Source organism: Ctenopharyngodon idella, chromosome 4 (assembly GCF_019924925.1).
Source record: "Ctenopharyngodon idella isolate HZGC_01 chromosome 4, HZGC01, whole genome shotgun sequence".
NCBI lineage: Eukaryota > Metazoa > Chordata > Actinopteri > Cypriniformes > Xenocyprididae > Ctenopharyngodon > Ctenopharyngodon idella.
In genome coordinates, this window is record NC_067223.1 from 22,747,918 (window position 1) to 22,764,719 (window position 16,802).

General features: G+C 39.3%; 2 protein-coding genes across 7 annotated transcripts in view; both read left to right on the forward strand.

The window, feature by feature from the left end:
• LOC127511155 (gastrula zinc finger protein XlCGF8.2DB-like) overlaps nucleotides 1–16,802 on the forward strand; it is a 146,271-nt gene that overhangs the window by 18,548 nt on the left and 110,921 nt on the right. The window contains exon 1 of one of the 2 annotated variants that reach the window (XM_051891794.1): nucleotides 7,817–7,835. The exons of the other annotated variant lie outside the window; for it this stretch is intronic. The gene's annotated coding sequence lies outside the window, so the exon portion shown is untranslated. Of the gene's footprint in view, nucleotides 1–7,816; nucleotides 7,836–16,802 lie in introns of those variants that run through there. 2 annotated transcript variants of the gene reach the window in all.
• Nucleotides 1–16,802, forward strand: part of LOC127511188 (gastrula zinc finger protein XlCGF8.2DB-like) — a 163,346-nt gene that overhangs the window by 9,003 nt on the left and 137,541 nt on the right. For 2 of the 5 annotated variants that reach the window (XR_007929862.1, XR_007929863.1), the window contains exon 4: nucleotides 4,650–5,394. The exons of 1 other annotated variant lie outside the window; for it this stretch is intronic. Coding sequence is in view for 2 of the 4 variants with exons in the window: in XM_051891891.1 (XP_051747851.1) it covers nucleotides 148–340; nucleotides 3,463–4,208 (939 nt within the window). In the remaining 2 variants the exon portion in view is untranslated. Of the gene's footprint in view, nucleotides 1–79; nucleotides 341–3,462; nucleotides 5,395–16,802 lie in introns of those variants that run through there. 2 more of the 5 variants (XM_051891891.1, XM_051891892.1) reach the window with 2 other exon arrangements.

Consider the following 16,802-nt stretch of genomic DNA (forward strand, 5'->3'; position numbering starts at 1 on the left):
GCACCCAGAGATTTAGTTTGGATTTATTTTTCTTTTTGTTAATTATTCTCATCTCAGCAATTATTCTCATCTTAAACAGGACAGAGAGACCAAACAGAAAAAATCTTGATGAAGCGACTGAGATCCAAGTGACACTCTATTATAAAGATGGCGTTTATTAAAGAGGAGAGTGAAGACATTAAGATGGTGTTTATTAAAGAGGAAATTGAAGACATAAAAATGGTGTTTATTAAAGAGGATATTGAAGACCTAAAGATGGCATTTATTAAAGAGGAAATTGAAGACATGAAGATTGAAGAAACATTCAGAGTGAAACAAGAAGATACTGAGGAACAAACAGGTTGGTTTCATTCTCAAAGCTGAACTCAATCGTTTGATCCTTAATAAAATGTCCAGCTCTACAAAAAATAGAGAATAATACAGAATGCTCTGATTGGTCAGATATCCCAGTCTGTTGTAATTGGTCGACTGCTTGCAATGCATGTCGGAAATTAAACACCTATTACTATATCCAAATTTCCAATCCTCAGTGACTGTAAAGACAGTAACTATTGGGTTAGGGTTAGGCTTTTACTTGCTTTCTCTATAATTCTTCGCAATTTGAAGTTTTTGTTTGCCATGAGACTTTGTGATTTTCCTACTTAATAATTCAGTACAAAAACTTTGACAGAAAATCATTTCTTGATGATTTTAATAAGCCATCTACTGGATATAGCGGCAATTTCATATCTTTTTTTATTTTTTAAATAATCTCATTAGTTTTATTGCTTCTTGAAATTTAGTTTTACAAATAGGGACAATCTTTGAAGGATGAACAAATAATTTGGTCATGATAATAAAAATAACATTTAAATTGGATGATGTTTAGAGCTTTGAAGAGCTGGAAAAAGTGTAAAGCACTTGAAAGCCCATGAAAAGTAAATGTGTCATAAACGCGATTTAAGTTGAACCATGATGCAAGTGCGTGCCGAAATGTGGGTGGAGAACAGTATGGTTTGATTTTTTTTTATTTTATTTTTTTATCGAGAACCATTACACCCCTAGTTTCCATGTCAGCACTGTTTGATCTGATGTCTATGGTTTATAATAGTATTGTGCTCTGAATGTGAGTGCTTCCCACTAGATCTCTGTGATGTTATTAATTCTGGTCTGAGTGGTCTGTAGTATTAAACTGCTGTACTAGGCTTGAGTGTTGTTGTCTTTTTTAGCAGTGGGGTTACCCAAGCCTGCTTAAATGCCGTGGGAAATTTGCTGGTAGTGCAGGATGTGTGCTACAAGATGGCGCCGTGTATGTGGCAGGCCGTCTACTCTCTGTGTTTCCTGTGATGTTTTTATTGTCTTCTATGTTTTTTTTATGGCCACTCTCTGATTACCTACGACCGTCAACGATTGATGGACATTTTTCAATCTATGCCCAAGCTGTATGAGTCTCATGTGACTCACGGTGAACTCAGCAACTATTGCTTACACTCACCACCTAACCTCTCTAACCCTTCTGGCTATCTGCACTGTCAAATCATTGATGTCAAGGGCAGGCGATGACGAAGAAGACGCAGAAAATGGCCAGGTGTTGCCGTGAGGCTAAAGTTGGCTCTGGCTTTGGGCCGTCCTCCTATGACGGTTCGGTTCTTGCTAGACATGGACTGGTGTCTGCGGAAATCACAGTGATTGGATTATGTTAAAGGATTAGGCTAGGTCACTTCAGAAGTAAAATTTCCTGATAATTTACTCACCCCCATGTTTTTCTTTCTTCAGTTAAAAAGAAACTAAGGTTTTTAAGGAAAACATTCCAGGATTTTTCTCCATATAGTGGACTTCACTGGGGTTCAATGGGCTGAAGGTCCAAATGTCAGTTTCAGTGCAGCTTCAAAGAGCTCTACACGATCCCAGACGAGGAATAAGGGTCTTATCTAGAGAAACGATTGGTAATTTTCAAAAAAAGGAAAAAAAAAAAATATATATATATATATATATATATATATATATATTTAACCACAAATACTCATCTTGCACTGCTCTGTGCCACGCATTACGTAATCATGTTGGAAAGGTTACACGTGACGTAGGCAGAACTTCAAAATCGTCCCACATCGTTGTTTTCCTTTTTTTGTAAAGGTCGTTTGCTTTGCTTGTTCTCTTTGTAAACACTTGCTCAGTACTTCCGTCTACGTCATGCGTGACCTTTCCAACGTGATTATCGCATCGCAAGTTATTTGCAAGACAAGCATTTGTGGTTAAAAAGTATATACTTTTTCTTTTTTTTTTTAAAATGACCTATCGTTTTGCTATATAAGAACCTTATTCTTCGGCTGGGATCATGTAGAGCCCTTTGAAGCTGCACTGAAACTGACATTTGGACTTTCAACCAGTTGGTAGCTGTTGGAGTCCACTATTCTGCCATTTCTTCTCAGCAGCTCTGAGCTTGGTTTGGTGTTCACAAAGAACATCTGTGGGCCTACATCTTAAAGTCACGTGGTGGCCAGAACTGCATCATGTTGACTTAGTCATGTAGGCCACGCCCATACCAGATATACGTGGCGGGACATGCCTCGGCAACAGCCCGGAGATATCCTCTTGACTGGCGCGCAACATCGATCGCTCGGTGCAGATCATTCCTGGCTCTTTCTCTGTACGTAGTGCCAATGCGGAGGTAAATATTCCCCTCTTTACTGCAGTATTCGTCGTTTTGTTGATCAGTACCTTTAGCGCTCTCAAAGTGGGCACGTGGCGTCAGCCATTTTTTCATGGCGGACAATCAAAGCTTTGTTTTCATGTTCACAAATCCTTGCAGATGCAGAGTCCCTCCGTCACCTACTTCTCTCCCAACTGCAGCAAAATCAAAGGTCTCCGCCGTGAGTACCTCCTTAATGTGATGCATCTCATCGTCCGTCGGGTTATTCACGGTGAAACACCAGCGTTTCACAGGTTGTTCACGTCTAGGAGCATTCTCCCGTGGTGTCTCCAGATGTCGCGTCTTACTGGTGTCCTTAGACATGCTTCAGGTGTCGTATTTTCGATGAAATTGACAAAATTCGGTGGTGGTGCTTGGTGCCGCAGGTGTGCCAAACTCAATTTCTGAATGGCAGTAGGTCTGCAGAGTTTAGAATATTTTGTCCAGAATTGGTAAAATACCCTAACCTCGACTTTTTGGTGGACGAATAGTTTTGTTTTGTGCTGCAGTCCTCCAAGTCTGATGTACTCTGATTGGAGCGAAATTCTTATTTAGTCATCGTTTAGGGTAATAAGAAAGGGCTCCTCAGGTATTTTGAAGGACATTGTTATGGACCGAACATACCCCCACCCACCCCACTCTGTTCCCTTTTCCCCCTGGTGCAACCTCTTGTGTATAGGATCTAGGATCTGTATGTTGGTTTTGATGCTTTACATGTCTAAATGTTTTGTTTTTTGTTGCTTTGTGCCGTTAAACTAGTGTTAATTTACATTTGTCTCTTTTCGTCTTAGATCTAATGATGCTGAAAAAGGAGAGTGAAGTACTGAGTGAAATGGAAGAGAAAGATCAATGTAAGAATCATCATGATCTTATAACTGGCCAAAAAACTTTTAGTTGCTCACAGACTAAAAAGACTTCCTCACGAAAAAGGGCTAAAAAGACAGAAACTATAAGTAATTTTACATGCCAACAATGTGGAAACAGATTCACTCATAAAGGAAGCCTTAACAGGCACATGAGAATTCACAATGGAGAGAAGCCTTACACGTGTCCTCAATGTGGAAGGAGTTTCAATCAACATGGAAATCTTAAAGTCCACATGACAATTCACACTGAAGTGAAGCCTTATACCTGCCAACAGTGTGGAAAGAGTTTCGATCAACATGAAAAGCTTAACGTCCACATGAGAATTCACACAGGAGAGAAGCCTTACATCTGCCAACAGTGTGGAAAGACTTTTGCTGAAAATGTAAGCCTTAACAGACACATGAGAGTTCACACTGGAGAAAAGCCTTACACTTGCCAACAGTGTGGAAAGAGTTTCACTCAAATTGGAAATCTTAAAGTCCACATGAGCGTTCACGCTGTAGAGAAGCCTTTCACCTGCCAACAGTGTGGGAAAAGTTTTAAGCGAAAAGGAAACCTTAACAGGCACAAGAGTGTTCACGCTGAAGAGACGCCTTTCACCTGCCAACAGTGTGGGAAAAGTTTCAACCGAAAAGAAAACCTTAAAAGGCACATGGGATTTCACACTTGAGAAAAGACATTTATGTGGTCACTGTGGAAAAGTTTTAGGTATAAAGTGACCCTTAAGTGCCACATGAGTATTCATGTATGAAAGAACTGTTTTTGTTTGTCATCATCGTGAAATGATTTTCACATACCGGAAACACCTCATGTCTAATAATGTGCTGATTACTGTTATTGTACTAAATCACCTTTGAGGGCTGAATTCCCTGTTAATGTCCAGTGACTACAAGAGGAATAAAGAGTGTAGAATTAGATTCAATGAATTGATTAGTCAAATGAAGAATAAAGTAGTTACAATTTTACATGTCAAAAGAAGTATAAATCTGTATCAAATAAAATACATAAAACTCTGTTGGTCTGCACAAAATAATAAACAAAATAACAGAAACAGGCTTTTGATTCAAAAGATACAGAGATGTGGTGATCTGGCAATAGCTGCTTTCAACAGGTGGGGCTAATAGCCTTGGACCTGTAGGACCGAGCCCAAAATCACATGGTTTCCACCATTGGGCCAGATGCTCTGCAGTGTTTTACTAAAACCCTATTTTAACACTTCTCTCTGAAACAATGTCACACAACCACATCATTTCACCAACAAAGGGAAGTTTTATCAGACTGGAAACTAGCGAGATTGCGAAACAAACGTGATAAATGTTTGCCTTTTTGTTTTTTATTTACTTTTTTTTTAGATTTAAAACCCAAGCATCAATGTTTTACCACAGTTTTACAATAAAAAGTGAAACATTGATCATTAATTTGTATCAGGATTGCAGTTGTAATATAGAAGTATTGTTTTTTTTTACCATTATTTCACAAAAGAGGGAGTACTTATTCAGTCACATATTTCTGTTTATTTGTAGTCACAAGACGGCACAAATCTCTGGGGCTTTAGTCAGAAACGATGCACATAAAAAAGAGAAATTCTCATGTTTACATCACATTTCCTTAGATAATTTCTATAATGTTTTCACCATCTGAGGAGCTTTGAGGGCTCTCACCAGTCTTAATATATCGATATCATTTCAGCCAGAGAAACACAGGGAGCTCTTGAATGAAAAACAGGAGTTATGTTGGAGGAAGCTATATTTTATGACATATGCACAGCTAAATATGCATATCAGGCAGTCTGGTATAAAGAGATGAGGTGTATTGACATAAAATATGTAACCAAATAAATACACAATTGTGATATATGATTTGTCTTATTTCTTTAAGTGGTGTCTTTTACTTGTGCTGCGTTCACGCCACCTTGTATTTACTGGAATCTTGAGATGACAAATTCGGTATTTATAAAATATATACTATAAATATAAGTAACGTACACTGTGTTGGGACACCCCTCCAAATCATTGAATTCAGGTGTTCCAATCACTTCCATGGTCACAGGTGTATAAAATCAAGCACTTATAAATGCAGACTGCTTCTACAAACATTTGTGAAAGAATGGGTCGCTCGCAGGAGCTCAGTGAATTCAAGTGTGGTACCGTGATAGATTACCACCTGTGCAATAAGTCCATTCGTGAAATTTCCTCACTACTAAATATTCCATGGTCAACTGTTAATGGTATCATAACAAAGTGGAAGCAACTGGGAACAACAGCAACTCAGCCACGAAGTGGTAGGCCACGTAAAACCAAAGAGCGGGGTCAGCGCATGCTGAGGCGCACAACTTTCTGCAGAGTCAATAGCTACAGGCCTCCAAACTTCGTGTGGCCTTCAGATTAGCTCAAGAACAGTGCATAGAGAGCTTCATGGAATGGGTTTCCATGGGCGAGCAGCTGCATCCAAGCCTTACATCACCAAGTGCAATGTAAAGCGTCGGATGCAGTGGTGTAAAGCACACTGCCACTGGACTCTAGAGCAGTGGAGACATGTTCTCTGGAGTGACCAATCACGCTTCTCTGTCTGGCGATCTGATGGACGAGTCTGGGTTTAGCGGTTGCCGGGAGAACGGTACTTGCCTGACTGCATTGTGCCAAGTGTAAAGTTTGGTGGAGGGGGGATTATGGTGTGGGGTTGTTTTTCAGGGGTTGGGCTTGGCCCCTTAGTTCCAGTGAAAGGAACTCTTAATGCTTCAACATACCAAGACACTTTGGACAATTTCATGCTCCCAACTTTGTGGGAACAGTTTGGGGATGGCCCCTTCCTGTTCCAACATGACTGCACACCAGTGCACAAAGCAAGGTCCATAAAGACATGGATGAGCGAGTTTGGAGTGGAGGAACTTGACTGGCCTGCACAAAGTCCTGACCTCAACCCGATAGAACACCTTTGGGATGAATTAGAGCGGAGACTGTGAGCCAGGCCTTCTCGCCAACATCACTGTCTGACCTCACAAATGCGCTTCTAGAAGAATGGTCAAAAATTCCCATAAACACATTCCTAAACCTTGTGGAAAGCCTTCCCAGAAGAGTTAAAGCTGTTATAGCTGCAAAGTGTGGGCCAACTCTATATTAAACCCTACAGAATAAGAATGGGATGTCATTAAAGTTCATGTGCACGTAAAGGCAGGCGTCCCAAAACTTTTGGCAATATAGTTTAATATAAAAATATTAAATAATAAATAAATGATGAAATATGATAAATGATAAATGTTGTTCCCTTTTTTAGGTGTGTTTAAGATGTATTGGCGCTGTGCAGACCGATCGACGTATGCATCTCGAACAGTCATCTTTTGATTCAAGCTTCGAAGCCTCAGCGTCACATTCCACATCACTGTTTTCTGTGAATTCATTAATGTGCGAGCATTATATTATTTTACATTTTATTATTTTATTTTTCTGAAGGACTCTTTAGTATTTGGTGTGCAGTTCACAAATCCCGTATTAATTTGATATGGGACACATAATTTTACCTGTAAATACGGGACGATTATGTATTTCACAGGATGGGTGGCAACTCTACTGTACAGCTAAAAATAACTGGAAGCGAATGACACCGGACGTCAGTATTAAATTAACAAATGGCCGCACATGCTCTTACCTGAAAAATAAGGTGGATATCGTGAATCAGTTTATCGTAAACACGAACACTGTTGGGTAGTGATGGAGAAACTGAGCTTTTTGAATCGCAGAGGCAATTGAATTAAATACTTTCTAAAATGATTCATTGGTCGAATCACGACACGCTGACGTCACCTACTGCTCAAACAGTGTAAATAAACAAGAACAACAAACACTAACATGTAATGACAACTTATACAAACCAACTGCTAATGTTTTCATGACAGTGTAATCATTTAAATATTTATTAAATACCAAATGTAGATAAATGCCTAAATATGAAGTGTCTGTATAATTTGTGTTCTTTTATTAATTTGCAGCATTAATTTTGAGTGTTTTTTGTCTTATTAGATGATTTAAATCCATTAACTCTCTCTGACTCCCTCACCAGTGCTCTGAACTACTGAACTAGAGCTGATTGAGACGCTCCCAGAGATTTAGTTTGGATTTATTTTTCTGTCTGTTAATTATTCTCTTCTTAAACAGGACAAACAGACAGAAAAACTCCTGGTGAAGCGACAGAGATCCACATGACACTATTATAAAGATGGAGTTTATTAAAGAGGAGAGTGAAGACATGAAGATTGAAGAAGCATTCAGTGTGAAACATGAAGAAACTGAGGAACAAACAGGTTGGTTTCATTCTCAAAGCTGAGAATTTGATCTTTAATAAAATGTCCAGTTATACAGAAGTAATCATACAGAGAGTAATATAGATGTAGACAAAACAAAACAGTTATTCTGTGTATGTAGCATTGAACCCAATATCTAAGTCTGAATAGAGAACAATAAAAAAGTTTTTTTTTTCTCTACTCATACTCAAACGTGCTCTACTAACATTTTAACTCATCTAAACATAAATATGAAGTTAAGATAACGCAACATACCATCCTCCATCGTGTTCTCCAACAACGCCTTGGCCAAGTCCCTCCCTCCCATTGCTCGCCAGTCTACTTCCGTAGATTTGGTCAAACCACTTCGACGTTCTTCTGTTTGAACCACTCCGGCTGTTGTGGTTCTGTAGTTGCTTTTAGTTTTTAGTGTTCCTACACTGGTTGTAGGTCTGGTGGTAGCCGTGTGCGGCCAAGAGCTGAGCAACTTCCTGAAAAACTTTTTCATTCCAGGTCGCCCCATCTATGTCTTGCTGGATTCGCTCCTTGGCTCCCAACAAGAGGAACGTCTGCGTCTACTGACCACGATTCAGCCATTTATTTTTTCAAGTTGCGTGCAACGGTTGTTCAAAGCTAGTCATTTAAAAAGGTTGTGCGAACAAATGATACTGCGGTGGCTCGTGTCGCAAATCCAATGACGGTGACGATTCTCTGACCAATCAGTGAATCTGCAGTGTTTACACATCACATTTTAATATCAGTAATTAATTGACATGCATATGCATGGGCTCACTGTGAGGACACATTAAAAAGCGGTGGGATTGCACCATTTGGTGGTGCTATAATTGAACAAAACATAAAATTTGCTCTTACTACAGTACTGTTGGTCCTACAGTACTGTTGCACCTTAAGAAAAACATGGCCGCCATTTTACACAATGCCCAATGACAAAAAAGATCCGAAGCTGTAACTGCAGTGGTTTTGCATATTGACACCAACTCTCTCTGTATTGTTATGCCACTCTAAATATGTGCAGTGGTAGGTCCCTTGGACCAGGTATGAAAACCACTGGTGTATTGAGTATAAGATCTATAGGCGAGATGGGCAACTCTGGTCCTGGAGGGCCACTATTTTGCAAAGTTTAGCTCCATCCTTGATCAAATACACATGGAAAATTTAACCCAACCTCAAAATTTAACCCTAAAAAGATTAGGGACAACACTTAATTCTGCAAGACAGTGGCAAGGACCATCCCTGATCCATAGGATAGGATAGTGTATATAGCGTACATGTTGGTTTTGCTTTAAATGTCTAAATTCTTTTATGTCTGTTTTTTCCTTAGACCTGATGGCACTGGAAGAGGCGAGCTTAATGAAAGGGAAGAAGAGAAATACCATTATGATAAACATAATGATTACATGACTGGAGAAAGATCAACACAGACTAAAAAGACTTCCTCACAAAAAAGAGCTCAAAAGACAGGAACTAAAAGTTATTTCACCTGCCAACAGTGTGGAAAGAGTTTCACCCAAATAGGAAACCTTAAAGTCCACATGGGAGTTCACACTCGAGAGAAGGCTTACACCTGCAAACAGTGTGGAAAAAGTTTAAGACATAAAGGAATCCTTGAAGTCCACATGAGAATTCACACTGGAGAGAGCCTTTTCACCTGCCAACAGTGTGGAAAGAGTTTCAGTGGAAAAGGAAACCTTAAAATCCACATGAATATTCACACTGGAGAGAAGTTATTTCCATGTGATCAGTGTCGAAAGACTTTCAGACGTAAATCAACCCTTAATAACCACGTGAGAATTCACACTGGAGAGAAGCCATTCATATGTGCTCAGTGTGGAAAGAGTTTCAGATTTAAAAATAACCTTGAGTGCCACATGAGGATTCATGTATGAGAGAATGGTTTTAGATGTCGTCAATGTGGAAAGAGTTTCACAGCCAGGAAACATGAGAATCATGTAATAACTCGCACCGAGAGAAGTTCCCATGTCTTCAGTGTGAGAAGAGTTTCCCGCATCAAAGAGACGTGAAACAGCATTTGCCAACTTATTCTGGGAGGAAATTTCAGTGTTTATCTGTGTGACAAGGTTTAAAAATGTCTAAAAACCAACTGTGCAATCATTTTTGAGAAAGGCAATGTAATTTTGATCTGTGTAATAGAAAAAAAAAATGTCATTACACGTACAGATACACCTGAAAATTCTTGCAGATCTGAGGCTCTACAATTTAAAATGGCATCATGAAATATGTATCTGTGTGAAATGAATGCTATATTCACATTGCATCGCTCAGAAGGCTGTTCACATGACCTTTAAATGTGGCTCGTATCAGATACTTCAGGCACTTCTGCAAGACTCCACTCTGGAAAGTTCATCACAAGTGATTCACTCATTTTCACTTATTTTATTTGCTTTCTTCATCTCTCTATTTTTCAGACTTTTAATCTTTTTGTGTACATCCACACCTGACCATCTTGCTTTTGTCTCATTTTTCCTGTATTTTTTGTTTCTCAGTAGAGACTCTTATTTAGATATATTTTCTGTTCTTTTGTTTCAGTTCACATTTCTTGTGTCTATTAGGCTACGTTCAGAGTGTCAGTCCCTATCAGATTTTTGTGTATATCCGCTTGAAATACGATCAGATTTAGCACATGTGAATGGCAAAAAAGAAGAGCTGTGGTTTGAAATCCTATTCAAATCGCTTTTCTGGGAAACCTTTTCAGTTTGACCGCTTTGATTTTGGGTGGTTAATGTGGCTTTCTCATGCCACGTAAAACGTAAACGTCAAGCGTTGTTATAGGATACAAGCTGAAAGTCACTGCAGAAATAAGGTTGTGTTGTTGCAAATTACCAGACGAACAGAACAGTGGACATGACAGCGCGGAATGAAGCCACTCATACCAGCCTCCTATGTTTCTGGCCCTGCCTCAGAAGATGCAGTAGTCCAACGTGGCGGCTACACATTGTCATGTGGTAGATAAGACAACATTTGTATTGCAAACCCCTCCATGTTGCAGTTGCTGTCGTTTATGGCATATACCTACCATCATTGCAATAGAAACCAATGCAGATATTCCGGAAAATGAAAGAGCGGCATGGACACACAAATCAGATCTGAACAGTTGTGATACAGTCAATAATTTTAAATCAGATTCCAATCGCATGCACAAATAATCGGATTTGGATTGACAGTGTGAACATAGCCTTGGTGTCTACAGTTACTAATCATGTTTCTATGGTTTCAGCTTAGTTTCACTTGTGTCTTGTTTAGGTCCTTGTTTATCCCTTTGTATTTATGATATATGTCGGCATGTAGTCGGGCTTTGGAGTTTTGTTTATTTGTGTGCATTTTGTACCTGTTCCGCTCTAGGTCTGCTCTTGGGGCTTTTTCGCCAAATGGTAACTCCACGTGTTACGATCGTCAAACTCTTATTAGCATTCAAATGTCTTTAATGGCTTTGGGACCCCGAGACTCTGGTCATCGTGGCTTTACTCATCCTGCGTTTTTACTTTCGGTTCCCATGGAGGTGCTTCGGCGACGTTCCGAGCAAAAGAAGAAGGGACTCTAGAAATGTGGAAAACAAGGAGAAGTTTTGATTAAATCTAAGGCCCTGTTTACACCTGGTATTAAGATGCATTTTGGACGGCCTGATCACAAGTAGATGGAGACAGATACCCGTTTACCACTATGAAAGCAGTCCAGTCGAATGTGTTTTCGACTACCTCTGGAAATGGTTGAAAGTGGACAAGCTGGAAACATTTTACACCCCGTTTACACCTGTATTTAGCGTTGTCCACTTGTGATTTGATCGACCAAAATGCATCTTTATACCAGGTGGATACAGGGCCTGAAAGACAATTCCCAGGTAGCCAAAACAGTTCGGACCAATAATGGCCCAGATCCGGCAGGCCGGAAGAAATAACTCGGCCTGGTTGCGGTTGCCAGAACTGCAGGAGCCTCCTCAAGTAAGTGTACTTTAACCCTCTGGGGTCTGAGGATTTTTGGGGCCCTGGAGAAGTTTTGACATGCCCTGACATTTGTGCTTTTTTCAGTTGTTCATAAACATATTAACTCCCTCGGGTCGGCGGTCACGCCGGCGATACCACCTCGGTTTTTTTCTTATCAGTGTGAAAGAGACTCAAAATACTTCCTCAATGTTGCACATATAATTAAGAGTTATACACCATTAAAATTTGTGGAATATATTCTTTTATTTGCGTACACTCAGAGTAAAAACAAAATGATGTGCTTTTTGCAAAATAAAGAAAACTAACATGATGCGTGATCTCTCGTCTCCCTCTGAACGAAGTTTAATCTGATAGTTCTCAGAAAATGAACTGTAACTTAGTGAATACTAATGACACAAAAATGAGACTTATGTCTAAAATAACGTTGAAATGTCAGGTTTTAAATCGTGTAAGTCAAATCGAAAAATATTCTGTGTTTATGTAATCTGTATGAAAAGAGACACATGTCAGACGCCCATGATTCAGCTCATTATCCGCTAATGCGCCCACACCCACGGAGCGAGCGCTATTCAGACGCAAATTCTGAGGCAATACATGTATATATCATCTCAATTGTGCATTTATTGTCTTGAAAAGTGTTTATCTGGATGTTAAAGCCATGGTTAGCAATCTCTGGAAGACATGCCGTTAGCTCCTGAATGTCCTGTTCTTCTTTAGAGTAATTTGTGGACTAAAGGTGTACAGAGCGCCCTCCGGCTGCAAGTATGAATTGAAAACAGTATCCAGCGCTCACAGTGATGACAATAAATATTGAATAAATATTACTCCTCTGTATAGAAAATTGACATAAACATATGAGAATCCATCAATATTTCTCCAAATGTGCATGCTTTTAAGCTAAAAGACTATATGAAATGCCATTGAGGTAACATGAATGTTCAGACACTTTGCATCACAAAAATACATTATATTTTAAAGTATATAATAGAATACCATTATTTTAAATTGTAATAATATTTCACAGTATTGCTGTTTTTTTGTATGTTTGATATACACCATGATGAGCTTGAGACATGATCACAGAGGGTTTTTTCACAGCCTACCTGACTGAAAGGCCTCATTATTATGCAGGTCATTAGAGGTCTTTATGCGATTCTTTTGTCTTCTCAGGTGTAAATCACCCATTATTCATGATGATTCACGCCTCCACGCATACTGTGTTTCTTGACAAAAAGTGTCTTACAAAAACTAAATCAATATATTGTTATAAATGAACGAGTATGCAGGATCATTTTTACATCATTTTGAAGCAAAAACTCTAGTCTACAACCTCCAATACCCAGAAGTCTTGTGAACACAGATTTAATATATACTTTTTGGCTTTATTTCAGTGACTTAAGTTTTTTTTTTTTAATAACCACGCATAAACGTTATTCCTTCAAAAACACAAACATGTACATACATGTTCCTCACATATTATGGTAGCTTAGTTTGTGCTGAATACAGTGTAATGACACTTTTTCCATTAAAAGAGGGACAGAGAGAGAGACATCAAGGGGAACAGATAATGACACGTACGGTTAGTCAGATCTCAGAAATCTCAGATTGATAACATGAATGGTAACTCTGGTAAATGTTAACATTTGGACCATACCTTCGGTAGAATTAGTTGGCTTTTGGGCCCGCTCTTTTCTTCCCCCATCTCTGTCCGAAGCGAGTTGCAGCCATCTTTTGATGGATTTTTCTATCTCTCCATCTGATGCACTGGCAGTGCTTGCATTTTAGTTCCTGGCACAAGTCTGTGAGAAGGAACACCACCAACTGGCATTAATTTATTGGGTAGTCAAAGAAGCTTGAACAATGATTAAACTCATTGTACACCAAATATAGAACCCCATCAACCTCAATGATATTCCAGACTATGCCTACTACACCATTATGATATATGCAGTTATCTCCTGTGGATGCCTTGGCATAAAAGTGTGGAAGACTAGCCTCTTTGTACTAAATGATTGAAGAAGTGATGTAGATGGTAGTGGAACCTCGCTGTGTGGCTTTTTGAGTTTGGCTTTGTTTTGCTCACTTGCACTGCAATCTGCATTTTCTCTGACATTTGCCTCACAACTTGTGCAACTGGGAACTGAGCGCTGTGGATAATTTTCTTTATTTTTCCAGAGGTAGTTCTCATAGGGAAACCCAGATATGTTGTCCAGACACTGACCATGTTCTTTTACATCATCACTGAGACGTATAAGGCCATGCACATTGTACCCAAGATTTTCCCTGCCATAAAACTGTCCAAAATGTTCTACAAAAGACACAAGCAAAGTTTTTGCAAAGTCACAGAAGATCACACAGAGATTTGGACATGCCAGTATGGATATGGCAAAATAGAGCAACATGAAGTTGTTGTAAACTGGTGAGGCAAGAACATTAAGTAGTGCAACTGGCCCGGTATACAACAAAAACTGTCTATATTCAGTTGCCTTCCATCTATGTCTCTGCAACAGTTCTTGGCTTTCTAGCAAATTCACTGGGCATGTAACATTTGAAAGACAAAAGGGTTCCTGACAACTGAGCTACTTTATTGGAAAGCAAGAGTCCGCCACTGGTACCTGCCCTCAGCTCTAGGAGCTTCCTTGTTCAGTTCATCAAGCTAGTAGTCAGAGTTGGCTGTTGAATTTCTTCATCACTCTCAACCGCATTTCCACAGTAACTCGCTGTCTCAGGATAAGCCTCCGCTGTGCATTCACTTTCCATGCTTGTCTCCAAGTCCTGGCCACTGAGACCACCATTTTCAACTTCATCACCACCCTCAGCAACTTCTTCCATACACTCAGGAAGTTGACAGGCACTTTCATGAGGATCAGTAGCTTCATCTATTGAGGTAGAGTTTATCTAGATGCTTCCTGACTGTAGTTGTTGACTTTCTTAGCAGATTAGATGATTTAATGGGGGCAAAAGGGATTTACTTTAAGTACAATGGCAAATTGATACCAGTCCCACTCCGACTATGCCACTATGGGAATTTCACCCAAAGATTTAGAATAAACCACCTACAGAGGCATACACAGATTTGTATCACCAATTAGAGTCTGAGACATGGGTCATAATACAAAAATAAACTCTTTATTGACAAATCTTGAATAAAAACAATGGTAAAATAAATATGGAAACATTTGTTCCAGTCCAACGAGCCACTAAGGGTTTAGAACAAACCAAGGGCCAGGGACTAGAGCTTACCAGTAGAGGCAGAAAATCAGACCACACCACCTGCAGGTGAATCACTGCACTTCACTGTGTACACACACACGTTAAGACAAGTCACAAAACACTGTGAGGAAGATACCACCACCTAAAATAAAGCCAGTCCTCTGCCCCTGGCCCTGCCAAGACAAAGAAGATGCGCATCAAATAGTCACTTTGGGAGATGGGTTGGTTAACAAGCTCAGTTAGCCAGTCAATAAACAAATAAACTTTGTAACTAATGAATCAGCAAATTCCAACAAAATAAGAAAATCAATAAAAGGGAAACAAAATACAAACTTTCTCTATAAACAAATTATATATATACATCACAAAACAAATCTAATGCAACTGGAGAGAGCAAGTAGAAACAAACTAGAGAAAAATCACAAACAATTCAAACTTCAGAAACAAAAAAATATAATGCAACTGAAAAGAGCAAGCAGAAACAATATAAAACAGCCAAAGGAGAAAGATTAACAAAAAAAAAAACAAAAAAAAGAAATTTGGAAACAGGACAGCACTGCAGCCGTAAACGAACACGGAGCAAAAATATTAATAGGAACATTGACAGGGAAAGGGTATTACATTTAAGTTTATGGCTCACTGCTATATACAAATTACCACATTGTAAAAGGATACCCCCAGCACTCAACCTAAACTGGCCCCGGTCTGTATGGCCATATCTCACCCAAAATCAGACCAGCCCTTATGGGTTGAATGTTACTAAATGTGCTGTGTCTCAGTGCAAATCCGGCCAAATCCGCACATCCAAAGCCTAGCCAAATCTGACAACAAACACAGCAAATCATGAATTGTGAGGCCTCCAGGATGTTCCAGGAAGCCAGAATCTTGAGTAATGAATTTGTCACTACATTTGCCCCCATAAGCAGGGGAGATGAACATAAGTCCACAGGGGGCAATGGCAACCAAATACTTCAAGAGTATTTGAATAATAGTGACGATACGACTCCCCCCTGGAGTCAAGATTGTGCTTTTTGCAGAGTTGTCTCAGAGCAACCAAAAACAGGTGGTTTTCAAGAAGTTTTCCTTAAAGCACAGAGGCATCATACTACGGATTGTTTCCCGTGGCAACCATGGAATGTAGACACTCATGTGCTCCTCCACATTGTATCAAATCGTGACACAAGTGTAGCATTACACCCCTACTAAACAATGTTTCATAGTGGAGAGCGCCAGTAAATGCTGCTCCATCTCTGCAAGCACTGTGAGTTTGAGTCACTTATGATGTGCATTTGGAAAGCAAAATGTGCCAAACATCAAACGAGTGTTTGAAATAACTTCCACTTGGGATCTGAAGTGGCTTCTTATCACAGAATAAGGCAGACAAAATATTACTTTCTAGTATTCTATACTGTAATTAAAGGGTTAGTTCACCCAAAAATGAAAATAATGTCATTTATTACTCACCCTCATGCCGTTCCAGACCCGTAAGACCTTCGTTAATCTTCGGAACACAAATTAAGATATTTTTGTTGAAATCCGTGAGGCCTCCATAGCCAGCAATGACATTTCCTCTCTCAAGATCCATTAATGTACTAAAAACATATTTAAATCAGTTCATGTGAGTACAGTGGTTCAATATTAATATTATAAAATGACAAGAATATTTTTGGTGCGCCAAAAAAAAAAAAAAAAAAACGACTTATATAGTGATGGCCGATTTCAAAACACTGCTTCAGGAAGCTTCGGAGCGTTATGAATCAGCGTATCAAATCATAATTCGGATCGTGTGTCAATC